Genomic DNA, 26,020 nt, shown 5'->3' with positions numbered 1-26,020 from the left:
CGAGCTATCTCTCAGCAGCATTGAAGATGTTTTTTTCAGGATATTCCCCTGAGAAGACCCTGACCTCTTTGGAGCAAACCAGGAAAGGGTGATATCACCCCAGCCATCTCAGGAGGGAAAAATAGCAGGACTAGAGAATTTAGAAGCCACAGTAGAGATGGATCGACCACCAGGAGACTGGGAATCTTCCATCCAGAGAAGGAGGATAGTCTCTCTGAGTAGATGGTATTGGAACCCCCAGGTGAATTTAAGAGAACCCAAGCTGAAGATGAGTCTCTCTGGGAAGCACAGGCTAGGGTTGTGACTATTGATGGGAAGAAGCCCAAGGGTGGTCAAGACCCTAGTTGATTAACCACCCCGTACTTCATAATTAAGAATGATGTAGTGTACCAAGTGGATAAGGGGTCCTTGGAAGGAGAAGTGGTAGAATGGCTGCTAGTGCTCCAGACCTTCCAAAGGAAAGTTATATAGTTAGCACACACTCACTTACTAGGGGGGTCACCTAGGCAAGGAGAAAACATGGGAACAAATTTTGGCCCAAGCTGTATAAACAAGTAGAGCTGTATTGCCAATTTTGCCCAACCTGCCAGGTGAGCAATCCTGCCGGGTCCACAAGTCCCTCTTGTACCAGTGCCATTGGTCGACACCCCCTTTGAACAAATAGCCATGGACTTTGTCAGACCTCTTGAATGTACATCCTAGTTATGTTGGATTAGGCTACTCCTTATCCAGAGGCAATTGCGCTATGCACTATGAAGATCACCATCATAGTAATGGCCTTGGGGGAAGTGTTTGCCCACATGGGAATACAGACCAACTTATCACTTTCATGTCATGAATCATGAAGCAAGCATGTGCTCTATAGAAGGTCAAGATGCTTCACACCTCGATATACCATCCTCAAACAGATGGCCTGGTGGAGCAGTTTAATAAAACCTTCAAACAAATGCTCCAAAAGGTCATATCCAATGATGGTAAAAAGTGTGATTCCCTTCTACCCTATGTGATGTTCGCCATTAGAGACATTTTATTTATTTATTTAAAACATTTATATCCGCTCATCTCAAATGTGAGCGGGTTACATAAAAACATAATTTATTCACATCAAATGGATTTACAACAGTGGTCCCCAAACTTTTTGACACCAAGGACCGCTTTTATAGAAGCAAATTTTTCCAGGGATGGTAATTGCGGGGGAGAGGAAGAGGATTCGGGGAGGGTTCATAGGGAGTTTTATACACAATATATATTACATTTCTATTATTATTAAGTTATAATTTTGTATTAGAAATTATACAACTTATCATAATGCAGAATCAGTGGGAGCCCTGAGCTTGCAGAACCCCAATGACCCCGTGAACCCATCCCCCTGCGCAGCATCTTTCCATCTCTCCCTCCCATCCCCCATGTGCAGCAGAACCCCGATGACCCCACCAACCCATCCCCCTGGGCAGCATCTTTCCATCTCTCTCCCAGCCCCTGAGCAGAAGAACCCTTACGACCTCACTAACCCATCCCCCTATGCAGCACCTTTCCATCTCTCCCTCCCATCCCCCACATGCAGCAGAATCCTGATAACCCCGTCAACCCATTCCCATGTGCAGCATCTTTCCATTTCTTACTCCATCCCACCCTGCACAGGAGAACCCCGCCAACCCTCCCACTGCAAGGTCGACATTCCTCTGTTCCAAATAACAGCGGTGGCAGCACTGAACAGGTTGCTTTGCTGCCTTCCCCACTGGGGTCTTTTCTGTGCCGCTGCATCATTGATGAAGAATGGGAAAAGTAGCTTGGCTGTGCCTGGAACAGGCACAGAAGAGACAAGCTCAGACCTTTAATAGCAAAACAATACAACGTGTTATCCAGCCTGGGAACAGAGTACTAGTTATACAACCTTTCGTGGACAACAAGTTGTTATACAAATGGCAAGGCTCCTATGAAATCATTGCAAAAACTGGCCCTGTAAATTGCATGGTAGAACAGCCCAGGAAAAGAAACCAATCCAAGATATTTCCTGTCAATTTGCTGAAAAAATGGGTGCCCGAGACTGCAGCACTGGTTCAAAAGGATGGCTTTGGACCAGAAAGTAGTCTGGATGTGGGACCCGTCCATGTGTCCATAACGGAGCACCTCACCCCAATGCAAAAGCAGGCTGTCCTACTTCAGGACTTTGCTGCTGAAAAAAATCATTTCCCAAGAAAGCAGACTGCACCATCTTGTTTAAGATATGCATAACCAACTAATTCTACAACTAGCCAGAAAATCTGCTTCCTTAGAGAGGGGCAATGAATCAACATTTTTAGATGGAGCAGGCCAACCAGTTAGCCCTAAGCTCTCTAATTGCAGATGTTTGTTAGACAAACTATTGTTAATAGGACTCTGGTCCCACTGTATCACTCCATTCTGTTTGTCCTTGTGACCTTGCAATACAAAGAACCCAAATTATGATATTCCTTGATTAGAATCCTGAGCTAGATTGGAAAAGACAACAATTCAATGATGTGAAAAATCTACAGCACTCTTGTGCATCACTAGTGATGATTTACTCAGCAAAGTTAAAGATCACTTAGAAGGGTGAAAGCACAATTTTCTCCTCAATTAAAGACTTCATCAATATTTGAGGCTTCATGTCCAGATCGCCTTCTCCTCTTTACAGCCATGAAAGACAGGAAATCATAATGAAGATATGCAACAGAAGGGCAGGGTACAACCTAAATTTATCAAAAAAGCAATAGCATCATTCCCCCCAATATTCAGCCGATGGCAACTGATGCTGGCAGATCTAGTGCCTGATATTCAGTGCAGGGCAATGAATATTGGGGGCTACTCTGGACATACAAAAATACTTTTCTCTTAAAAAAAAAATCTAACACGACCCCTACCAAGAGCTACTGGAAGAGGTCACAGCAGCTATTTTGAAAGGCCACCATGAGGGGGCAGGTGCGAGGTTTGATTTGCTTTTTTTGGTTTCCACCACTCACTGAACAGAAGTTATTTATGCTCCTAACTTTGAGGCCCTTTTACTAAATCATAGCGTGTGCTAATGGAATTGGGCCCTGATTCTATAATGTCCGCCTTAAGTTAAGAACTGACATCAGTGCCTAAATTAATTGAGCAATAGGCTTAATCAATTCCTGTTTTGGCACTCTGCACCTAACAATCAGCTTTAATTAGACTTAATTGAAAGTTAGGTGCCTACTTTAGATCAATTGTTATTCTACTGTCCATCTATTATGACCTTTTGGAAATCAATTTGGGACCAAATTAATTGTTTATTACACAACCCTGTGGCATTATCATATGATACTGTGCTGTTTGGTATGGCAATGAGAGCAAAAAGTCAGATTTCTTCAAACAATAACAAATTATTACTTATAATGACTGGGGTTGCCATTCAACAAATTACTTATAATTGGAAGAACTGAAGTAGACTAAATTATAATTTTTGGTGGAATTCCTTATGTCACATATAAAATGGAAAGATTTATTGCAATACAGCGAGGGTGTTTTAGGAAATTTCAAGATGTGTGGGAGCCATTAACAAAATATTGTACTGATTAGATGACATTTTTTCCCTTAATTTTACAGGTTCAATTATGAGGGGGTGGGGGGATAATTTTATTATTATATTATTATATATTGTACAAGGTATTTGATTATATAATAGAAAGGGGTGGGAAGGGTGGAACATAATAGCAAATTATTTGTACTATTGATGATTATTAAGTGATGTATTTATGATTATTTGTTTGAACATATTGATACACTTAGGGCTCCTTTTATCAAGCTGCGGCAGGCGGTTAACGTGCCGAATACCGCGCGTTCAACCGCCTGCCGCACTATTCACTAATGCCTCCATTGACGAGACGTTAGTTTTTTGGTGTGCCACGGGGGTTAGCATGTGATGAAATGTCCGACGCGCTAACCCCCGTAGCGCACCTTGATAAAAGGAGCCCTTATTGTATGTTTGAAAATGAATAAAGATTAAAAAATTTTTTAAAAAAGAAAGTTAGGTGCCTAACTCGAAAAACTCAGTTCTATAAAAATGTACCGTATTTTCACGGATATAACGCGCACCCGTGTAAAACGCGCACATGGGTATAGCGCGCAGAAACCACAATATTATGTATAAAAACTTTTGTATATCGCGCTCACTGGTATAACGCGCATGCTGCCCGACTGTCCTTTCGCCCGCCCCGACTCTCCTCTGGCCACCCCGACTCTCCTTTCGCCCGCCCCGACTCTCCTCTGGCCACCCCGACTCTCCTTTCGCCCGCCCCGACTCTCCTCTGGCCACCCCGACTCTCCTTTCGCCCTCCCCGACTCTCCGTGCGCTGTCCCGACTCTCCGTTTACCCGCCCTGCCCTGCCCCCCCCCCCGGCAGGACCACTCACACCCCCACCCCGAAGGACCGCCGACTCCCCGACAATATCGGGCCAGAAGGGAGCCCAAACCCTCCTGGCCACGGCGACCCCCTACCCCCACCACGCCCGACGCCCGATTCACCCCCCCCAGCAGGACCGCTCGCACCCCCACCCCGAACGACCGCTCGCACGCGCTCCCACCCGCACCCGCGATCAGAGCAAGAGGGAGCCCAAGCCCTCTTGCCCGGCCGACTCCCCGACAATATCGGGCCAAGAGGGAGCCCAAACCCTCCTGGCCACGGTGACCCCCTACCCCCACCCCGCACTACATTACGGGCAGGAGGGATCCCAGGCCCTCCTGCCCTCGACGCAAACCCCCCTCCCTCCCTCCAACGACCGCCCCCCCCAAGAACCTCTGACCGCCCCCCCAGCCGACCCGCGACCCCCCTGGCCGACCCCCACGACACCCCCACCCCCCTTCCCTGTACCTTTGCTAGTTGGCCGGACAGACGGGAGCCAAACCCGCCTGTCCAGCAGGCAGCCAACGACGGAATGAGGCCGGATTGGCCCATCCGTCCCAAAGCTCCGCCTACTGGTGGGGCCTAAGGCGCGTGGGCCAATCAGAATAGGCCCTGGAGCCTTAGGTCCCACCTGGGGGCGCGGCCTGAGGCACATGGTCGGGTTGGGCCCATGTGCCTCAGGCCACGCCCCCAGGTGGGACCTAAGGCTCCAGGGCCTATTCTGATTGGCCCACGCGCCTTAGGCCCCACCAGTAGGCGGAGCTTTGGGACGGATGGGCCAATCCGGCCTCATTCCGTCGTTGGCTGCCTGCCGGACAGGCGGGTTTGGCTCCCGTCTGTCCGGCCAACTAGCAAAGGTACGGGGAAGGGGGGTGGGGGTGTCGTGCGGGTCGGCCAGGGGGGTCGCGGGTCGGCTGGGGGGGCGGTCGGAGGTTCTTGGGGGGGCGGTCGTTGGAGGGAGGGAGGGGGGTTTGCGTCGAGGGCAGGAGGGCCTGGGATCCCTCCTGCCCGTAATGTAGTGCGGGGTGGGGGTAGGGGGTCGCCGTGGCCAGGAGGGTTTGGGCTCCCTCCTGGCCCGATATTGTCGGGGAGTCGGCCGGGCAAGAGGGCTTGGGCTCCCTCTTGCTCCGATCGCGGGTGCGGGTGGGAGCGCGTGCGAGCGGTCGTTCGGGGTGGGGGTGCGAGCGGTCCTGCTGGGGGGGGGGGGTGAATCGGGCGTCGGGCGGGGTGGGAACTATGTGGAAAAACTTTTGTATACCGCGCTCACACGTATAACGCGCGAGGGGTATGCGCGGTAGGTAAAAACGCGTATAACGCGCGCGTTATATCCGCGAAAATACGGTAGGTACCTAGCCCAAAGCACCTACACTGGAAGTGGGCATGGTTAGGGGCTGATCATGGGCATGTTTTCAAGTTAGGCACCTCTGTGAATTAGGCAAAGAAAACCCTGGCATAACTATAGTGTACCTAAATTTTATAATGCTTAGCGCTGTGTAAAGCATACTTAGGCAGTGCTACATGTGATTCTATAATGGGTGCCTAACTTTAGCTAAGAAGCCTATAGGTATAAAATGGGCTTCTTAGCAATTAGTGTGTGCTAGGTTTTAGTAAAAGGGACCCATTGAGAGCTACTGTAGGCTCAAAAATTGAGCTCTGTAAATTTACTAGGGCTGAGTGTGTTACTGTTTACTAATAATTTGACTTAAACTCCTTTTAATGGATATTTTTATATTTTTAATGTTTGGTCATTTTCTTTATCTCTTATTACTTAAATAGGTGCCACTGTGGTCACTCCAAAGAATCGGTCATGAAATCAAGAATACTATGTTCACTTTTATTCGTGTTTATTTGTTCTACTATCTACTGGATGAATATGGAGCCTTTATGGACATTGTACAAATCCATGACTAAGCAGTTAACAGCTGAAGGTACTATTAAACCTGATCATGGAATCTTTTTTGTTGAGACTACAGAGAAACTGGAACCCTCCTCTTTAGTAGTATGTGCTGTAGAATCAGCATCTCAAATGTACCCCAAAAGAACTATTTATTTCTTCATGAAAGGACTGGCCAAAGGTGAGACTATCAACAAGAATTCCTTCTACAAGGCCATTCAACTGCTATCATCTATTAAAAATATCCAAATCCTTCCCTTAGACTTTGAAGAAGTTTTTAACAACACTCCTCTCTATTCTTGGTACCAAAAGGTAACATTTTTCATTATATTTAACTTGAAATTGAAGATCCATGAAAATCTGAAGCATATTTTTATTCATAATAGCATTGTTCCATTTAGTTTAACTTTTCTTAGTTTCAGTTTCTTTTCTTTCCAATTTTTAAATTTTTTTCTCTTTGTAATCTATATATATAAAATCGGAGGTATGTATGTGTGTATGTATGTATGTGTGTGTGTATGTGCCGCGATCACGCAAAAACGGCTTGACCGATTTGAACAAAACTTGGTATGCAGATCCCTCACTACCTGGGATGATATGTTCTGGGGGTCTCGCGGCCCACCTGCACACGTGGGCGGAGCTACAAACAGAAAATCAGATTTCACCCATTCATGTCAATGGAAAATATGTAAAAAGCTGCCATTCTCACAGTAATTCAAAAACGGCTTGCCCGATTTGAACGAAACTTGGTATGTAGATCTCTCACTACCTGGGGTGATATGTTCTGGGGGGTCTCGCGGCCCACCTGCACACGTGGGTGGAGCTACAAACAGAAAATCAGATTTCACCCATTCATGTCAATGGAAAATATGTAAAAAGCTGCCATTCTCACTGTAATTCAAAAACGGCTTGACCGATTTGAACGAAACTTGGTATGCAGATCCCTCACTACCTGGGGTGATATGTTCTGGGGGTCTCGCGGCCCACAACTCTATGTTGCTTGCTCAAGGGTGGGTTCACCCAAGAATTTATATGTTCTTGCTCCTGGAGGTGAAACTAAAAATGTTGTTTATAATCAAGTTTTGCGTTAATTGTATTGTATTCATTTTGTCAAATATTTCACATTATAATTTGAATATATGTGTGTGTGTGTGTGTGTATGTATGTATGTTCCAGCATAACTCTTCAATGCATGGACAGATTTCAACCAAACTTGACATACACATTACTTACTATCTGAGGACAAACACTGTGGGGGTGGAAAGGGGGGGGATATGTAAAAATGATTGAAAATGACAGATTTTAGTATCTACCCCATAGTGTTTTCGGGCTCACAGATGAATACTCAGCATAACTCTGAAACGCATGGAGAGATTTTAACCAAACTTGGTACACATATGACTTACTATCTGGGGAAAAATATTGTGCAGGTGGGACGGGGTAAAATACTGTGGGGGTGGGAAAGGGGTGATATGTTAAAATTATCAAAAGCGACAGATATTTATGTCCAACCCATAGTTTTCGGGCTCGCAGAGATGAATACCGACACTCCCGATGCCATTTAAGTCTAAGTTCAGCCCCATAGAGAGGGACATTCCTTTGGGACATGTGGAGGATAGGGGGTTGGGACATGGGGGTGGGGCATATGGGACATGTGGGGGGGTAACGTGGGGGGTGGGACATGTGGGACATAGTGGGGTGGGACATGTAGGGGGTTGGACATTTTGGGATAAATAAATATCCGGGCAACGCCGGGTAATCAGCTAGTTTACTCTAAAATAATCTTGTAATGTTAGTGTAGTAGTTCACCATCATCTTCTCTCTGGAGTTCCCAATGATGAACATTCTGGCATCTCTGCTTCAGAGGTGTTGAGGTAAAGGATGAGGAGCCAGCTTGTCCATTAAAGCCACAGGATGTATCCTCCATTCCTCTGGGAGGGAAATAAACATGCAGTAAAAAGCCCTGTCTCTACAGGCCAGGATGCCATGGAGCCAGGTAAGACAAGCCACACACACTCAGCAAGTTACAGAGAAAGCAAATAATATATATTGAAAATATATTGTAAGGGCTTCTGTTCACTTCACAGGAAGGGAGGAATCAAAACTCAAAGCTAATTCTGTAAACTTAGCAGTGTCCTTGGGCGGCCTGTTCTTGCAGGGCCTCAGCAGACATGAATGTTTCTCAACTCAGCAGCAACTCAGGTCCCTAGATCTAGAGTTACCAGCACAGTCTCTAGTGAGAACATGAAGCTGTCCTGCAACAGACTAGGCCAAAAAACAGACTCTTCAAGGTTCCAAGTTCAACTTGGTCTACCTGAACATAAGGGTTACAGTTTCTTAGGTTCAGGGTGGAGGCATCTGCAGTGGGCATTGCTGATTCCCTCTGGGTCTCTTTAAAGTAGCTCTGTTTCGACCTTTTATACTCCTGGACCATACCCTCCTAGCTCTACTCCTTCTGTATCATTTCCCCCTTGGGCAGGATTAAGGGGTTTAAAGGTGGCTCTGATACTGTAAGGGAGTGTCATTGAGGAGAAGTGATAGCATCCTATAGACTCCCTCACAAGGAATATTTGAGAGGAGAGATGTTACAGAAGCCTAGGGGAATTAGAAAGTAGCCAGGGGAGAAAGTTCCCCCCCCCCCCCCCACACATACACCTGATGGCCAGCTAAGTCATCCAGATAGGGAGAGGTATTACCCCTAAGTTAGCTAGGTAAATAAAGGAGGTGTTTTGCTTAGAGTGAGAAGACGACTCAGGGGGGGGGTGTTGTCTAGACCACAGTTCTTCAACCGCCGGTCCGCAAAAAAATCTTGCCGGTCCGCAAAGGATTCGGTCCCCGCCGCAACGAAGGCCGGCATCAGCTGATTTGCAACTTCCTGTTGCAGTCGCTGTGCCGGGACTCCTGCCTTCATCGGGACTCCTGCCTCCTGCCTTTTCTCCGCACCTCCAGACCAGCAGCGGCAGCTCTGTGTGCTTTTAACTTCAGCACAGAGCTGCCCCTAAGCAGTAGTTTAGCGCGGTTTCATGAGGCAGCCTCGGGGCCTTTGCTAGGCCGGCCCACATCGCATCATCGAGGCTGCCTCATGAAACCGCGCTAAACTACTGCTTATGGGGCAGCTCTGTGCCGAAGTTAAAAGTACACAGAGCTGCCGCTGTTGGTCTGAACTCTTGGGCCGCTGAAAGAGGGCAAAGAGCAGCTGTCCTGGAGGTTTCCCTTCCTCTCGCCTTTGCAGGTCCCTTTTTTTTTTTCTTTCAAACGGCAACGGGCCCCAGCATCGACATCAATCAAGTAAGTTCCACTGTTCCTTGCAAGCGGTTCTGCTCGGCCAAAGCTTCCCCTCTGACATGAGCCACCCTCAGGGGAAAGAAAGTGACCCGCAAAGGTGAGGGGAAGGGGGCAGATGATGGAAGTTGGGGGGGAGAGAGAGAGAGAAGGGGCAGATGATGGAATGGAGGAGATGAGAGAGAGAAGGGGCAGATGATGGAATGGAGGAGATGAGAGAGAGAAGGGGACAGATGATGGAAGTGAGAAGAAGGGAGAGAGAGCAGAAGGCAGATGGATGTCAGTTGAGAGGGGAGAGCAGATGCTGAATGAAAGTGGGGAAAGAGGGGAAAGTGGGGAAAGTGGGGAAGGAGGAGATAAATAAAGGGGGAAGAAAATAGTAAGATAATGGAGGGGTGAGGGAAAGGGGTGACAAGCTGTGGGTAGACACAGTGAAAAGAGGGAAACGGGACTAAATAGTAAGAAATAATTTAATTTAGATGGAGGCAGAAAATAGAGAAGGAAGACCAGAGAAGAAAAGGGAAGAGAGAGCAGAGAATGATATCGGATCTGGGTGGAGGAAATGAGAAGAGAGAGATGCTAAAAACCACAGGCAGGAGGGAAGGACAGAGATGCAAGACCATGAGGGGAACAGAAGGAAGATGATGGATGCCAGACTAAATTGTGGGGGGGGGGGAGGCAGGAGGAGAGATGGCAGGGAAAGACAGACAGTGAATGGAAGGGGCAGATGCTGGACTGAAGAGACAGAGAAGGTTATCATGCCGCTGTACTGGGCCATGGTACGCCCTCACCTGGAGTACTGCGTCCAGCACTGGTCACAGTACATGAAGAAGGACACGGTACTACTCGAAAGGGTCCAGAGAAGAGCAACTAAAATGGTTAAGGGGCTGGAGGAGTTGCCGTACAGCGAAAGATTAGAGAAACTGGGCCTCTTCTCCCTTGAGCAGAGGAGATTGAGAGGGGACATGATAGAAACATTCAAGGTACTGAAGGGAATAGACTTAGTAGCTAAGGACAGGTTGTTCACCCTCTGCAAGGCAGGGAAAATGAGAGGGCACTCTCTAAAGTTGAAAGGGGATAGATTCCGTACAAACGTAAGGAAGTTCTGTGGTAGAAAGCTGGAACGCTCTTCCAGAGGCTGTTATAGGGGAAAACACCCTCCAAGGATTCAAGACAAAGTTAGACAAGTTCTTGCTGAACAAAAATGTGCGCTGGTAGGGCTAGTCTCAGTTAGGGTGCTGGTCTTAGACCAGAGGGCTGCCGCGTGAGCGGACTGCTGGTCATGATGGACCTCTGGTCTGACCCAGCAGTGGCAATTCTTATGTTCTTATGTTCTTAGGGCAGACACTGGCTGGAAGAGAGTGAAAAGGCAATGAAAGCAGAAACCAGAGACGACAAAAGGTAGAAAAAAATAATTTTATTTCTATCTTGTGATTCAAATATATCAGATTTGAAATATGTATCTTGCTAGACATAACTGGGGAGTGCAAAGCCCAGGCAGTGCTTCTTTAGCTTCCAGCTGGCTTAGGGCTCTCTCTGACCAGGGGGCAGTTGCCCTAGTTCCACTCCCCTAACACCATTCCTGTCATGTGTGACTGTGGTATTCTGTTACTTGATATTTGTGTAGCATTCTGTAATAATTTGGCTTATTCAGTTTTCTTGATAGTAGAGGGGATATATGTGAAGGGGAGGGGAGACAGGGTTTTTGTTGATCTTTGCCCTGTATTATTTGTATTTATAAAATGACAATTGTATATAATATTGTTTCATTTTATACTTTAATAAAATATGTTCAATATAAAATCATAACTATTTGAGGCTTGTGCAGATGGGATCAGATGGTTTGTGGGACCGAGCTCGCGGGGACGGGGCGGCAATGGGTTTTTAAAAAAAAAAAATTTCAGTCTTAGTAGTTTGCCGGTCCACGAAATAATTATTTTATTTCCACCGGTCCATAGGTGTAAAAAGGTTGAAGAACACTGGTCTAGACTAGAAAAGCAGCGAAAAAGAATATCCAGAAGCCAAAGTAGAAAGGACTCGCTTAGGAGCACCCTAAGATCCAACTGTCATGGAAACTGTTCATCCTCAGTATGGTGGGTAGGATGGAAGAGACTCATCTCATTTCCATCACTTAGAGACCTACTGATGACATGAAAAAATGGCCATCCTGGTACATACCCAACAGTCAGACAGAAGAAACACAGAAAATTGATAGCAGATAAAGGCCAAATGGCCCATCCACAATAACTATTGTCTCTTCCTCTCTCTAAGAGATCCTACATGACTATCCCAGGCTTTTCTGAAATCAGTCTCTGTCTCCACCTCCTCTACCTGGAGACTGTAAAAAAGTATTTACTTAGATTACTCCTGAGCCTATCACTACTTAACTTCATCCTATGCCCTGTCATTCCAGAATTTACTTTCAAATGAAAGAGACTCGACTCTTGCGCATTTACATTACTTAGGTATTTAAATGTCTCCATCATTTCTCCCCTCTCCTGCCTTTCCTCCAAAGTATACGCACCATTTTAGTAGCTTTCCTCTGGACCCACTCCATCCTTTTTATATCTTTTTGTCTTGAAATTTTATTAAAAGTTTTTAGTGTAATACAAAGAAAAAAGTGAATAACAAAGTAATTTTTAACAATATTAAGTTCAATGAACAATAAAGTGGCAGAAAGACTTACATGTTCTTTTTGTCTGTATTTACAAACGAAGACACAACCAACATACCGGAACCTGAGCAATTCTTCAATGAAAATCAAGCTGAAAAATTAACATCCATGGAAGTGAGCCTTGAAGATGTGCGCAGGCAGATAGAAAAACTAAAAACTGACAAATCCCCTGGTCCGGACGGAATCCATCCAAGGGTTCTGAAGGAATTAAAAGAAGAGATAGCGGAACTACTGCAGCAAATTTGCATTCTATCCCTGAAAATAGGCATGATCCCGAGGACTGGAAGATAGCCAACGTTAAGCCCATCTTTAAAAAGGGATCAAGAGGTGACCCGGGAAACTACAGATCGGTGAGTCTGACCTCTGTTCCAGGGAAAATGGCGGAAGCACTGATAAAAGAAAACATCGATGTACATTTTGAAAGAAACGAACTTCTGATAACCAGCCAACATGATTTCTGCAAGGGGAGATCGTGCCTAACAAACTTATTGTACTTCTTCGAAGGAATTATCAAACGGATGGACAAAGGAGACCCCATAGACATCATATATCTAGATTTCCAAAAAGCCTTTGACAAGGTGCCCCATGAACACCTACTCCGGAAACTGAAGAACCATGGGGTGGAAGGAGACGTACATAGATGGATCAGAAACTGGTTGGCCGGTAGGAAACAGAGGGTAGGAGTGAAGGGCTACTACTCAGACTGGAGGAAGGTCACGAGTGGGGTCCCGCAGGGCTTGGTGCTCAGGCACTGCTATTTAATATATTCATAAATGATCTAGAAACAGGGATGAAGTGCGAAATAATAAAATTTGCGGACGACACTAAACTATTTAGTGGAGCTCGGACTAAAGAGGACTGCGAAGAATTGCAAAGGGACTTGAACAAACTAGGGGAATGGGCGACGAGATGGCAGATGAAGTTCAGCGTTAAGAAATGTAAAGTATTACATGTGGGAAACAGAAACCCGAGGAACAACTATAAGATGGGAGGGATGTTATTAAATGAGAGTATCCAAGAAAGGGACTTGGGGGTAATGGTGGACATGACAATGAAGCCGACGGCACAGTGCGCAGCGGCCACTAAGAAGGCAAATACAATGCTAGGCATAATCAAGAAGGGTATTACAACCAGAACGAAAGAAGTTATCCTGCCATTGTATCGGGCAATGGTGCCTCCGCATCTGGAGTACTGCATCCAATATTGGTCGCCGTACCTTAAAAAGGATATGGTGTTACTCGAGAGGGTTCAAAGAGCAATGCGTCTGATAAAGGGGATGGAAAACCTTTCATATGCTGAGAAATTGGAGAAACTGGGTCTCTTTTCCCTGGAAAAGAGGAGACTTAGAGGGGATATGATAGAGACTTACATGATCATGAAGGGCATAGAGAGAGTAGAGAGGGACAGATTCTTCAAACTTTCGAATAATAAAAGAACAAGAGGACATTCAGAAAAGTTGAAAGGGGACAGATTCAAAACGAATGCTAAGAAGTTCTTCTTTACCCAAGTGTGGTGGACAACTGGAATGCGCTTCCAGAGAGCATAATAAGGCAGAGTACGGTACTGGGGTTCAAGAAAGGATTGGACAATTTTCCTGCTGGAAAAGGGGATAGAGGGTTATAGATAGAGGATTACTGTACAGGTCCTAGGACATGTTGGGCCACCGCGTGAGCGGACTGCTGGGCACGATGGACCTCAGGTCTGACCCAGTAGAGGCATTGCTTATGTTCTTTACAAAATTGTTTGCACAACAAGAAAAGAAGAAATATATACGATGGAAATAAATTCCAGTTGTTGTATAAAATCAGAAAACTGGGAAAAATAGGAAGGAAGGAGAGGAAAAAAAAGGGGAGAAGGAAGGGCGGGGAGGGAATTAAAGCAAGAGGAGAGGGGAGAGAAGAGAGAGTCCCCTGGAGGCCTAAGGGGAAAAAGAAGAGAAGAGAAAGAAGAGTGAGAAAAGGGGCATATAAAAAATAAAAAATAATAATATAGTAAAGATATATAATAAAGATATAAAAAATAATAATAAGGTTAAAATATTAGAGAGAATCTAGGTAATCGTTAAAGATAGCCCATTTTGAACGAAATTTGGTGGAAAGAGGCGTGGTAACAGATATCAATAGCTCACGTTTGTGTTGTAATAAGACGGATTGAAACCAGAAGTGTTCGTTGAGTGAATCTAGTGATTTCCAGTTAGTTAGTATAAGTCGCAAAGCTATAATAAGAAGTGTGTTTAATAGTGCATGATGGGATGTCGGTATATTAAGTCTAGGAGTCTCTGATTTAAATATAACTATGATAGGGGAGAAAACCGAAACCAAATTAAAAATTTTCTGTATAATGGACCAAATCTTGACCCAAAAATCTTGTGTATATGTGGACAATCAATGAGCATATGCAGTAGGGTACCCGGATGTATTTTACAGTGCCAGCATTTGTTTGAGGGTAGTAGACCTGCAACATGCAATTTTTGCGGAGTCCAATTGGATTTGTGGAGGAAGAACATAGATTGCATTGAATTAGCTGAAGAGATGGTTCGAATTGTTTTGAACCATAAAACTTCCCATTGACGATCCAGGAGTTGGCAATTCAAATCCGATTCCCAAGATTTTTGTAGGGGGATGTGGGTAGTAGTTTGTGAATTAATGAAAATTTTGTAAATTTTAGATGCAATATGTCCTATAGTGGAGAGTATAGGAAGAAGATGAAGTACGGTAGGGGTTCCTGTCTTGTTTCTTAAAAGAATTTTAGATTTTTTGATCACAGAGGAAAGTTGAAGCCATTGATAAAATGCTGAGGCCGGTAGGCCAAATTTATCCTGAAGTTCGGAGAAAGCCAGGAGTTGTGAGTACAAATGTCTGTTAAATAACGAATACCAAGGCCAGCCCACGTAAGCCAAAATATGGGCATTTTGTTTATAAAAAAAGATAGGTTATGCCAGAGGGATATGTGTGTTGAGTGTCTAAGGGGTGTATCTAGTATATTATCAAGTTCGATTAGACACTTAATAGATTGGGAAACAAGAGGGTCTAAATTATGATGTACGGCATTAGAGGTTATTAGTGGAACAAGCGAAGGGTAGTCTGGATATAGAGCATATTCAAATCTTAGCCAGAGAGGGAGATAGATATTAAAGGAGATAAACCAGAGACTGGTTTGTTGTAGAATAAAGGCTTTATGATAGGTTAGGAAATCTGGAATAAAGACTCCTGCTTTGTCTTTCGGAGCTCTAAGTTTCTTAAGAGCAATTTTTGGTGGTTTATGATTCCAAATAAAAGCAGAAATATGTTTGTCTATTTGTTTATAGAAAAGGGGTGGAAATAGGTGGGGGATCATGCTAAGTATAAAATTGATTTTGGGAGCTACTACCATTTTAATTGTTTCTATTCTACCCCATCAGGAAATATGAAGAGGATGCCAAGATTGTAACAGTGATTTAAGAGTACTAATCAAGTTATCACTATTATGTTTGATTGTTGCGGGTAAAGAGATATATAAGTTGATTCCTAGGTATTTGATGTGCCACGAGGACCATAGCAGGTCAAATTCTTGGATCGATTCAGGGTAAGAATGCGTATTAAGGGGTAATACTTCCGTTTTATGCTTTATTAATTTTGTAACCAGAGAATGAAGAAAAGGATTGGATCAGTTGAAAGAGGGCAAGAAGGGAGTGTTTGGGCTTGGTGAGATAACGGAGCACGTCATCTGCATAGGCCGATAATTTATATTCGGTGTTGTTGTGTAGAATACCCGAGATGTCTTCGTGGGAATTAATGGCTAATAGAAGAGGTTCCAGAGCTAAGTTAAAAAGATAAGTTGAGAGGGGGCAACCCTGTCGGGTGCCTCATTGTAAGGTAAAAAAGGGCGACATGACGTTATTAGTTATGATGGTGGCATTGGGATGAGAGTAGAGAATTTGGACATATTCCAAGAATTTAGGAGGAAAACCGAACCATTTCATTGTTTGGAACAAATGGGGCCATTCTACTCTATCGAACACTTTTTCTGCATCTAAGGAGAAGGCAAGACATGGATCTTTGAAAGAATTAGCAATGGAGGCCAAGTGAAAAAAGAGACGAGAGTTATCAATTATAAGTCTGCCCGGCATAAAGCCAATTTGATGTGTAGAGATAATATTGCTAATATGTTTTTGAAGTCTATGAGAAAGTCTATGAGAAATATACATGGTGTATATTTTGTAATCTACATTCAGAAGTGAAATTGGTCTATAATTGGGAATTTGTTGTGGATCTTTGTGTGGCTTAGGAATAACAGTAATTACAGCATCTAGGAAATGACTAGTGGAGATCTTTTGGGGTTTCAAAGAATTGAATAGAGATGTGAGTATAGGAGATAATTTATGTTGGAAGGATTTATAGAATTCTATTGTGATTCCATCTAAACCAGATTTCCCAGATGAGAGGTGTTTTATGAAGGACACTATTTCAATAATATCTAGTGGTTTTTGAAGGGAGTCACAATCAGTTTCAGTAAGTTTAGGAGATGTCAGAGAGGTTAAAAATTGATTAATATAATCATGATTATTCGCTGTATCTAAAGAATAAAGCTTAGAGTATAAGGAGTAAAAGGCATTGGAGATATCAGAATGTGAGGAGAGAAGTTTCCAATTAGAGGACTTTATGGTCGGAAACTGTATTTTAATCTGTTTCCTTTTAAGGTAGTTAGCCAGCAGTTTGCTGCTTTTATTCATTTCTATATAGTATTTAGTAGAGGTCAGGAAAATATCTTGTTGTCCAGCAAGACTAGACAATTTATTATAGGAATATTTTAATTTATATATTTCAGGTAAAAGGTTTTTATCATTAGAGGCATAGAAAGCCTGTTCTTGACTTTTAATTTGAGAATCAAGATTAAGAAGTTCCAGTCTATTTTGTTTCGTTTGGTAGGCTTGAATGGAGATTAATTTGCCTCTGAGGGAAACTTTAAAAGCCTTCCAGATTGTTAGTGTGTCCAAGGAGTCTGACTTATTAAATAGAAAAAAATTCATCTATAAATTTAGCAATTCTTTGTTTAGCAGTATCATCAAGAAGAATATTATTAGAAAGTCTCCAGATGGGAGATCTAGTAAATTGAGTAGAAGACCATTGCAATGTAATAGATATCGGAGCATGATCTGAGATAAGTATAGTGTTGATTTTGGTGGTCATTAAGTTAGGGACCAATGAGGAAGAGAGTAAAAAATAATCTATTCTAGAATAGCTATTATGTGGTGAAGAAAAATACATATAATCCCTGTCTTCTGGGTGTTGTAGTCTCCAGGGTTCAGTCAGATCATAATGCTTAATAAGGGAATGAAGAGTAATAGCAGCCTTAGAAGGGGTTTAGAAGGGGTAATGGAAGACGAGGAGTGCCTATCAAGCCATAAGTCTAGGGGCAGGTTAAAGTCACCAGCAAGTATAATAGGGAGTGGATCAAATTCTGAGATGGATTGAAAGAGTTGTGTGAAGAACTCGGGAGAGTCAGTATTGGGGGTGTATATGTTTATAAGGAGAACTTCTTGCGAATAAATCTGTGCTTTGACTATAAGCCATCTACCATCAGAATCATGTTTCGATTCCAAGAGTTGAAAAGAGACATTTTTATGGGATAAAATTGCAACTCCATGTTTTCTACCATTGGCTGGAGAGTCAGCAATATAGGTTAGCCAATCTTTGGGGCCCCAAAAATTGGATATGTTGGGGATATGAGTCTCTTGCAAAAATACAATTGATGGTCTCAGTTTTTTAAGATGAGTGAAAATTTTCTTTTATATCTTTTTGAAGGTACAGCCTCCAGAATTGTACACAATATTCTAAATGAGGTCTCACCAGACTCTTATATAGGGGCATCAATACCTCCTTTTACCTACTGGGCATACCTCTCCCTATGCACCCTAGCATCCTTCTAGCTTTCACAGTCACCTTTTCAACCTGTTTGGCCACCTTAAGATATTCACATACAATCACACCCAAGTCTTGCTCTTCTGTCGTGCACTTAAGTTCTTCACCCCCTAAACTGTACTGTTCCCTTGCATTTCTTAGCATTAAATTTTAGCTGCCAAATTTCAGACCTTTCTTTAAGCTTCACCAGATCTTTCTTCATGTTATTCACACCATCCTGGGTGTCTACTCTAGTGCAGATTTTGGCATCATCCACAAAGAGGCAAATCTTACCCAACAGTCCTGCAGCAATATAATTTATTAAAATGTTAAAAAGAGCAGGCCCACCTTGAGGCACACCACTGGTAACATTCAACTAGTTCTTTACCCAGCCCGTCACTTAGGGGCTATTGATCGGATCAAACGTAACTCGAGGCGGTGAGGAGAGTATATCCTAGAGCAGAACTGAGAACTGCTGCTACCACTACCAGGCACTTGGTGAACACTCTGGGAGACGAGACCAGGCCGAAGGGTAGTACTCTGTATTGATAATGCAGATTCCCCACCCAAAATCTGAGATATTGACGGGAGGCCAGATGAATGGGAATATGAGTGTAGGCCTCCTTGAGATCCAAAGAGCATAACCATTCGTTCTGCTCGAGAAGGGGATAAAGGGATGCCAGGGACAACATTTGAAACTTTTCTTTGACTAGAAATTTGTTGAGAGCCTTGAGATCCAGAATGGGCTGCAGATCGCCCATCTTCTTCGGAACAAGGAAGTAACGGGAATAAAATCACCTGTTCTGCTGTTCCAAGGGAACTGGTTCGATGGCATGGAGACGAAGCAGAGTTTGAGCTTCATGAAGAAGAAGGGCGGTCTGGGATGGATTGGAAGGATACTCTCTTGGAGGAAGCTCTGGTAGAACCTGAGTAAAATGAAGAGAGTATTCTTCCCTGATGATGGTAAGTACCCAGAGGTTTGATGTAATTGTCGTCCATCGATGGTAAAAAAGATGGAGACGATCTCCTATAGGGGGAAAAGAAGGCAGAGTCAGAATGGTGGAGGTTATGCTCTGTCAAAAACAGTCAAAAAGGCTGAGTAGCCTTAGGTGCAGCAGAAGGTTGAGGTTTTTGTTGCTTCGGAGGCTGCTGTTTCTTGAGAGGAGGGCTATTATAAGGAGCTGTCCTCGGAGCAAAACGCCACTGATAGATAGGATCAGGTTTGGCAGGAGCTGGCTTTGGCTTAGGTCTGACAATAGAAACAAAGGATTTTTCATGGTCAGACAATTTCTTGATAGCTGCCTCGATAGATTCATCAAAAAGGTCATTGCCTTCACAAGGAATATTATCTAAGTGGTCCTGAAGATTAGGGTCCATGTCAATGGTACGAAGCTAGGCAAGGCGACACATAGCTACAGAGCAAGCAGCTGCTCAGGCAGACAACTCGAAGGCATCATAAGATGACTGGAAGAGATGCAATCGGAGTTGAGATAAAGAAGCAAGGACTTCTTGAAATTCAAAGTGCTTTTGAGTATCCAAATAAGTCAAAAACTTTGGTAATAGAGAAATGAGGAACTCAAAATAAGTAATAAACTGAAAATTATAATTGAGGACTTTAGAAGACATCATGGCATTTTGATAGATGCGACGTACAAATTTGTCCATAGTTTTCCCTTCCCTGCCAGGAGGAATGGTGGCATAAACCTTGGAAGGATGGGACCTCTTCAAGGAGGACTCAACAAGCAGGGATTGATGAGATAACTGTGAGTTGTCAAATCCCTTACGATGCACAGTTTTATACCTAGAGTCCAATTTTCCTGGAACAGCTGGTATGGAAAAAGGTGTCTCCATGCATTGACCAAAAGTCTGATTCAAAAGCTTAAGAAGAGGAAGCTTAAGTGACTCTGCTGGAGGTTGAGGAAGATGCACAACTTCGAGATACTCCTTAGATTATTTGGAGCCAGTATCTAATTGAAGATCCAAGTCCACAGCCATCTGACGAAGAAAAGATGAGAAAGATAGCTGATCTGCCAATGCTTTGCCTCGAGAAGGACTCGAGGATGTCGAGGCAGCCTGGGTCGAAGATGAAGCTTCGGCAGGGAAAAAGGAATATGGTGACTTGGACCAGGCAATCGAAACTACTACATCCTCGAGGTTTGGTATTGGAGACCTCGAACGAGGAGTTGGTGTTCTAGTCGAAGTAGGGGTAGATCGAGGCTTAGTTGAAGAAGGTTGTTCTTTAGAAGAAGAACTATGCCTGGAAGGATGCCTCTATGAAAGCCACGATCATCGGTGAGAACTGTGCCTGGAAGCAGATCTCGAAGATCAAGGAGACTTCGCCTCGGAGACAGAAGTAGCCGATGCTATCAAAGAATGGATAGGACTGGAGGCTGTAGATCGAAGCTCCAGAGGCTTGATGGAGGAACCTCGATGCACTCCCAAAGACTCTGCTTCTTGTATAGAATGTGAGGATTCCTGCCGAAGCACTTGCAAAGATTCTGCTCCTTGCTTCACGTGCTTAGATGCCGGACCAGACACTCGCAGAGACTCTGCTCCCTGCAAAGAGTGTGTAAGCTCAGACTGAGGCAAAGGAAGCGGCTCGACCTCGCGGGAGTCTTCTGAATGCCCAGGCTGGATTAGAGGAAGAATCCATCCCGAAGAGCTTGTCCACCAAAATGCAACGACGGTTGAAGGCTCGAGGTTGAAGCGTAGCACAGCGCAGGCACGACTTCGGATGATGTTTCGGCCCAAGGCACTTGAGGCAGCGACGGTGTGGGTCCCTAAGAGAAATCGCACACTGGCACTTGCTACACTTCTTGAAGCCCATGACAGGCCGGGACATAGAAGTAAAAATAGCCGCCACAAGATTGAAGCCCTCGGGCTGCGGCCAAGCAGCCTGTCCCGGCAAACGGACGGAAGATGAAAAAAATATATATATTTTTTTTTTTTAGACTAAAAATGAAACAAATAATATAAGAACAGCGAATCGTGAGGAAAAAAATACAAACCACGGTTCAGAGAAGGCACAAAGTAAAGAAGTTAAACGCAGAGAGTCAAAGACGGACTTCTCGGTTCTGCAGAAAACTGAGAATTGAGGAGACACGCCCTACGCTGGGCGGGAAGGCACTCGTGCATTGGTGGTGCGGTTGACTCGAAACTTAAAGTTTCTTCAAGCAAGTCTGCTTGTGAGGCGTCCGCATCCGGGCTCCGTCGATGATGTCACCCATATGTGAGAATAGGCTGCCTGCTTGTCCTGGGATAATAGCTTGCACTACTAAGGAAAAGAAACTGTTTGAAGCCAATGTTTATGAATTCCTGAAATGTTTCTGTGTGCTGTTACTGCATGTGATTGCAGAGCAACGATCAGCTGAGCTGGCTGCTAGCAGTTGCTACAGTAACCTAAGTGAGTGCGTGGAGCCTGCCCTTGTTCAGTTAACCCTTTGGACTCTTAGGCTCTCTCTTTGCTCAGGGAACACTGGTGTGCAATAATTTTGCTGAACTGTTTATCTGTTCAATAGAGCTTTAAAGAAACCAGGCAATACAAAGGTATTTCTCTCTACCTTAAAGAGGCTGTTATTATAGTGCTGGACAGGAACCTGTACTGCCCAGCTGTGCTAAGATTTGGATCAAGCCGTAAAGTGCCAGAGACTGTCTTTTGATTCTTTGTTATACTGCAGATGGGACACACAGGACTCTATCCTTTGACAAAAGAATTGAAACATCTTTATCAACTACTGCATTGATTTTTGGCTGGTGTTACTTTTGAAAGCCTCATGATTTCCTTTGTGCTGTTTCATATATTTTTGTTTGAATGATGTTCTGTATGTTGAAATTCAGACTACCAGAAGGCTGAGCTGAGCTGGCAAGTTGCACTAAGTCAGTTGAGTTTGATAAAAGACCAGGGTTTGAAGTACTGACCAAAGTTTATTAAGGATATTTGCTGATGATCATGCCTAACGTGACCATTTATTTTTTTCATCAAAAGGGGACATCTATTAATTGTCAGTCCCGCCCCCAATCTTGCCCTAGCCCTGCCTTAGCCCCACCCCAATCCCGCTCCAATTTCATCCATTCATTTTTCATGTACACATATCTTATTAATTCATAATGGTAACCATAAAATTTAAAAAAAAAACTACAAAGCTCACTATATGCAGAGAAAATGTTAATTATTATTTATATTTGAGGGATTTCAAAGATGTCAAGGCTGATAACTTTAAAATATGCAATGTCACCTCAGTAACTATAGAAAAATAGACAAATATAGTGCAAAATATAGACAGCAGATATAAATTCTCATAACTGACACATTTTGATCACTAAATTGAAAATAAAATCATTTTTCTTACTTTGCTATCTGGTGATTTCATGAGTCTCTGATTGCGTTTCCTTCTGACTGTGTATCCTTTCTTTCATTTATTTTTTTCTGCACTCAGGCTCAACAATTGTCCCTTTCTATTCTCTCCCTCTTCCTTCCTATGTCCTTAGTGCCCCCAGCGCCTCCTTCCCATGTCCTTAGTGCCCCCAGTGCCTCCTTCCCATGTCCTTAGTGCCCCAGTGCCTCCTTCCTATGTCCGTCTCATTGCCTTCCAGACTTTTTCCCACCCCCACCCCCAAAGCCTGCCTGCCTACCTGCCTACCTCCCTGGCCAAAGCTAGCCTGCCTACATCCTTCCCTCCCTGCCGCGCAAAAAAAACCAAACAAACAAATCCAAAAAAACCCCATCCTTCCTTTCCCCCGGTCCGCTGCTATCTTACCTCCCTGCTGCTGCTAATCGCCAACATGAAGTCTTCTTTCTGACGTCAATTCTGACGTCGGACAGAACATTCTGGGCCAGCCAATCGCTGCCTGGCTGGCCCAGAACGTCCTCTCTAACGTCAGAATTGACGTCGGAAAGAAGACTTCATGTCGGCGATTAGCAGCAGCATTCGCAGCAGCAGGGAGATAAGATAGCAGCAGACCGTGGGAAAGGAAGGAGGGAGGCTTTTTTTTTTTGGCACGGCAGGTAGAGACAGGAAGTGATCGCCTGTCCCGTTGTCCCCGAGCATAGCTTCGGGACGCTGTCCCTGAAAACGGGACATTTTGGCGTCCCAAAGCTATGTATGGGGACAAGATAGGGGGTCTGAAAACGGGATGGCCCATTCAAAACAGGACGTATGGCCACCTTAATCATGCCTTTTGTTTGAGACATCTATGTTGTACTGCATTCACTGAGAACTGGTTACTACATTTGGCCGCTAGCTTAAAATAAAGCCACTAACTTTGATCTGCCTGACTGAGTCTTGTTATGAGAGGAAAAAAGACAACTACTTACCTGTATTTCCAGACCTAGGCAGTGGCCTGGGTGAAATCCAAGTCCTGAAGATTCCCCTGGTAGGAGGGGACATGCCAGGGCAGAAAATGGTCACTACCGAACAGCTCACTGCAGCTGGCAGAGATGTGGGTGTGACAGTTTCCAGATGGATTCTCAGGGTAATCTCATCATTTCACATTCTTTAATTTTCAGAATCATTCTAGTTACACCCAAACATTCAGATTTGCCCCCTAGCCAGCTCATTCACTCATCCATTACATTCTCTTCTGGTTTTAAGCACTAGTCCATAAATTCTAGGTTAAAATCAGGCTATACTACCACGTAATCCACTTTGCCCTGTCAGAGACCTCTCCTATTCTGTCCATTTATCTAGATGCAGAGAAGGCCTTTGATTGGGTACAGTGAACTTATTTACCGGTAAATGTTTTCTCATATTGATTTTCCAGACTCCTTTATGAAAATGATCCAATTATTGCTGTTAATGGAGATCTACTTACCTTGAACAGAGGAACTCAACGGGGCTGCCCTATTTCTCCAGTACTATTTCATTTAATGATGATTTTTGAGCATCTGGCCCTTAGTGCATGCGATCGGGCTGAGCAGTTATTACCTGTGACCTCTCCTCTGTCCCCAGGCTCTGCTGGAACAAACACAAATACTGTTAAACCCATTATTCATACAATCTTCATGCATTCTTAAAACTCACGACAAGGTTCCTCTAGACCTTCCTGGTCATCACCAGGTCCTCTGGGTCATCCCTGACCCTCACTTGCCCTCTGGGTTTTCTCTAGGTCTCCCCTGACCCTCTGAATTTTGGGCAGCTTCCAGTGCCATTACTGGTCTCTCCACCGGTCAACCCCGGTCCTGTCAATCCCTCTGTCAGTCACTCACCAGACCCTCGTCCACCTTGGACTTCTACTCTGCTGGCTTCCAGTGGGGCCACAGCCGGTCCCTATGCTCCCCGGCCTCTTGGATCCCCACGGGTCCTGGATTCTTCTTCACCAGTCCCTCTGCTGAGTCCTTCCCTGCACTCCAGGCTCTACTGGGCCCTCCGGCTACTCCTTCCAGGTCCTCTCACTGTCACTCAGTCATTGTATCCTGGACGTACGCACTGAGGACTCCTTCCCAGCCAGTCTCTCTCTGAGAGCTCTTACTACGGACTTACTTCCTGCCTCTCAGCCTCTGTAAGAACAGCCCTGTTACTTCCCTGGTCACTACACACATTCACCCAGCTCCCTGCTGGTCATCAAACTTGGGATAACCTCCTGGTCACCTCAAGCTCTACCGAGCAGGTCAGTCAATCAAGTTTACCAAGGCCTAAGCCAGAGGCCAGCATTTCTCTTCTTGAGGTTAACCTGGGTTCTGAAGGAGCTTCTGCTTTTCCCAGCTCTCTGACCTGGAGCTGTTCTTTCCAGCTCTCTTCTCCACTCAGGGTGAGTGGACAGCTCTCAGGTGCCTTTGCAACTCTTATGCAAATCAGCTCCACACACTCGATGGCTCACGCTCCCTTTTTTAGCCAAAGACAGGAACTTCACCCTTTCACAGTACAATATTTATATAACAAGGCAGGCAAAAACATTCCCCTAGTAAATATTACACTACGTAAGTTTTATTTTCTCTGTCTCTTCCGTTGCCCTTAGGATGAACCCTATCTATTCCTCCCACTGTACCAGAAATGAAACAGACTAACAGAATATGGGGAAAAATCTTTTATATGTAAATCTACGACAAAGGCCACGAAGACAAAACAGAGGTTAGAAATGGACTGCTGAATAAGCCGTAATAGTCCTGTAGGGTCATGAAATGGTTAACTGTTGTTTAAAATATTGCTCTGGCCTACATAGCTGAAAACAGTGTACAATCTATTGACCTCATCTGCCTAAAATGTATGTCCCTACCTTACCACATTGTAAGCTAAATAGATAAGAGTTTGAGCCATAATGTACCCTGCCCTTCTGTACATGTAACATTTAGACCTGTAAGATTTAGATAAGCAGAGAAATGAGCTAGTTTCCTATAGGACTATAAGTTGTATCCCTGAACCTATCATAAATGCTGGCTTAGAACCAATAATAATTGTAGAAAAGTTATAGAAGTAACAAATGAAAATTGTAGTTTTTGCATATATTAAGTTTGCGTATGCTTAGTGAAAAGGGCATAGAAGTCCATGCATTTCCTGATTTTAACACTCTAGTAGGCAGGCTGTTAACTGCACTAGAGTCCGGTATGCTGTAATAAACCTCTTGTACTTTCTTCACGCCTCTGACTTTGTGTGTCCAAGTGACCTTTCATTTGGTGCCCGAACAGGGACTTGAAGGTCTCTTGACCACTGGTTACTCGATTGGTCACTTGTTTCTGGTCCTACGGCTGATGGTAGTCTGCTTAGCCGACTACCTTCTTTTTGGGGAGTTGGTAGACCTCAGGATGTTTGACCACTTCAACTGACTTATCTAGTCTCAGTTTAAAGTACAAGAATGTATCAGTTTAATTCTGTCCTGGAGTGGCCATCATCTGGTAAGTGGAAATTGATCATCCCTATCCTGTCTCTCGTCTCCTGCCTAGTAAGCCACTTGATCTGTCCTGAAGTCGTGGG

General features: G+C 44.3%; 1 protein-coding gene across 3 annotated transcripts in view; it reads left to right on the top strand.

Annotated features, from left to right (window-relative positions):
* LOC117346482 (alpha-1,4-N-acetylglucosaminyltransferase-like) overlaps window positions 1-26,020 on the top strand; it is a 152,087-nt gene that overhangs the window by 100,871 nt on the left and 25,196 nt on the right. For all 3 annotated transcript variants that reach the window (XM_033916143.1, XM_033916152.1, XM_033916134.1), the window contains exon 2: window positions 6,161-6,590. In XM_033916143.1, the coding sequence (XP_033772034.1) occupies window positions 6,192-6,590 (399 nt within the window). In that variant the 5' untranslated portion in view covers window positions 6,161-6,191. The remainder of the gene's footprint in view (window positions 1-6,160; window positions 6,591-26,020) is intronic.

The sequence above is a fragment of the Geotrypetes seraphini genome, chromosome 1 (genome assembly GCF_902459505.1).
Source record: "Geotrypetes seraphini chromosome 1, aGeoSer1.1, whole genome shotgun sequence".
Taxonomy (NCBI): domain Eukaryota; kingdom Metazoa; phylum Chordata; class Amphibia; order Gymnophiona; family Dermophiidae; genus Geotrypetes; species Geotrypetes seraphini.
The sequence above is the reverse complement of the archived record's forward strand: the minus strand, read 5'-3'. Positions and strand labels throughout refer to the sequence as shown.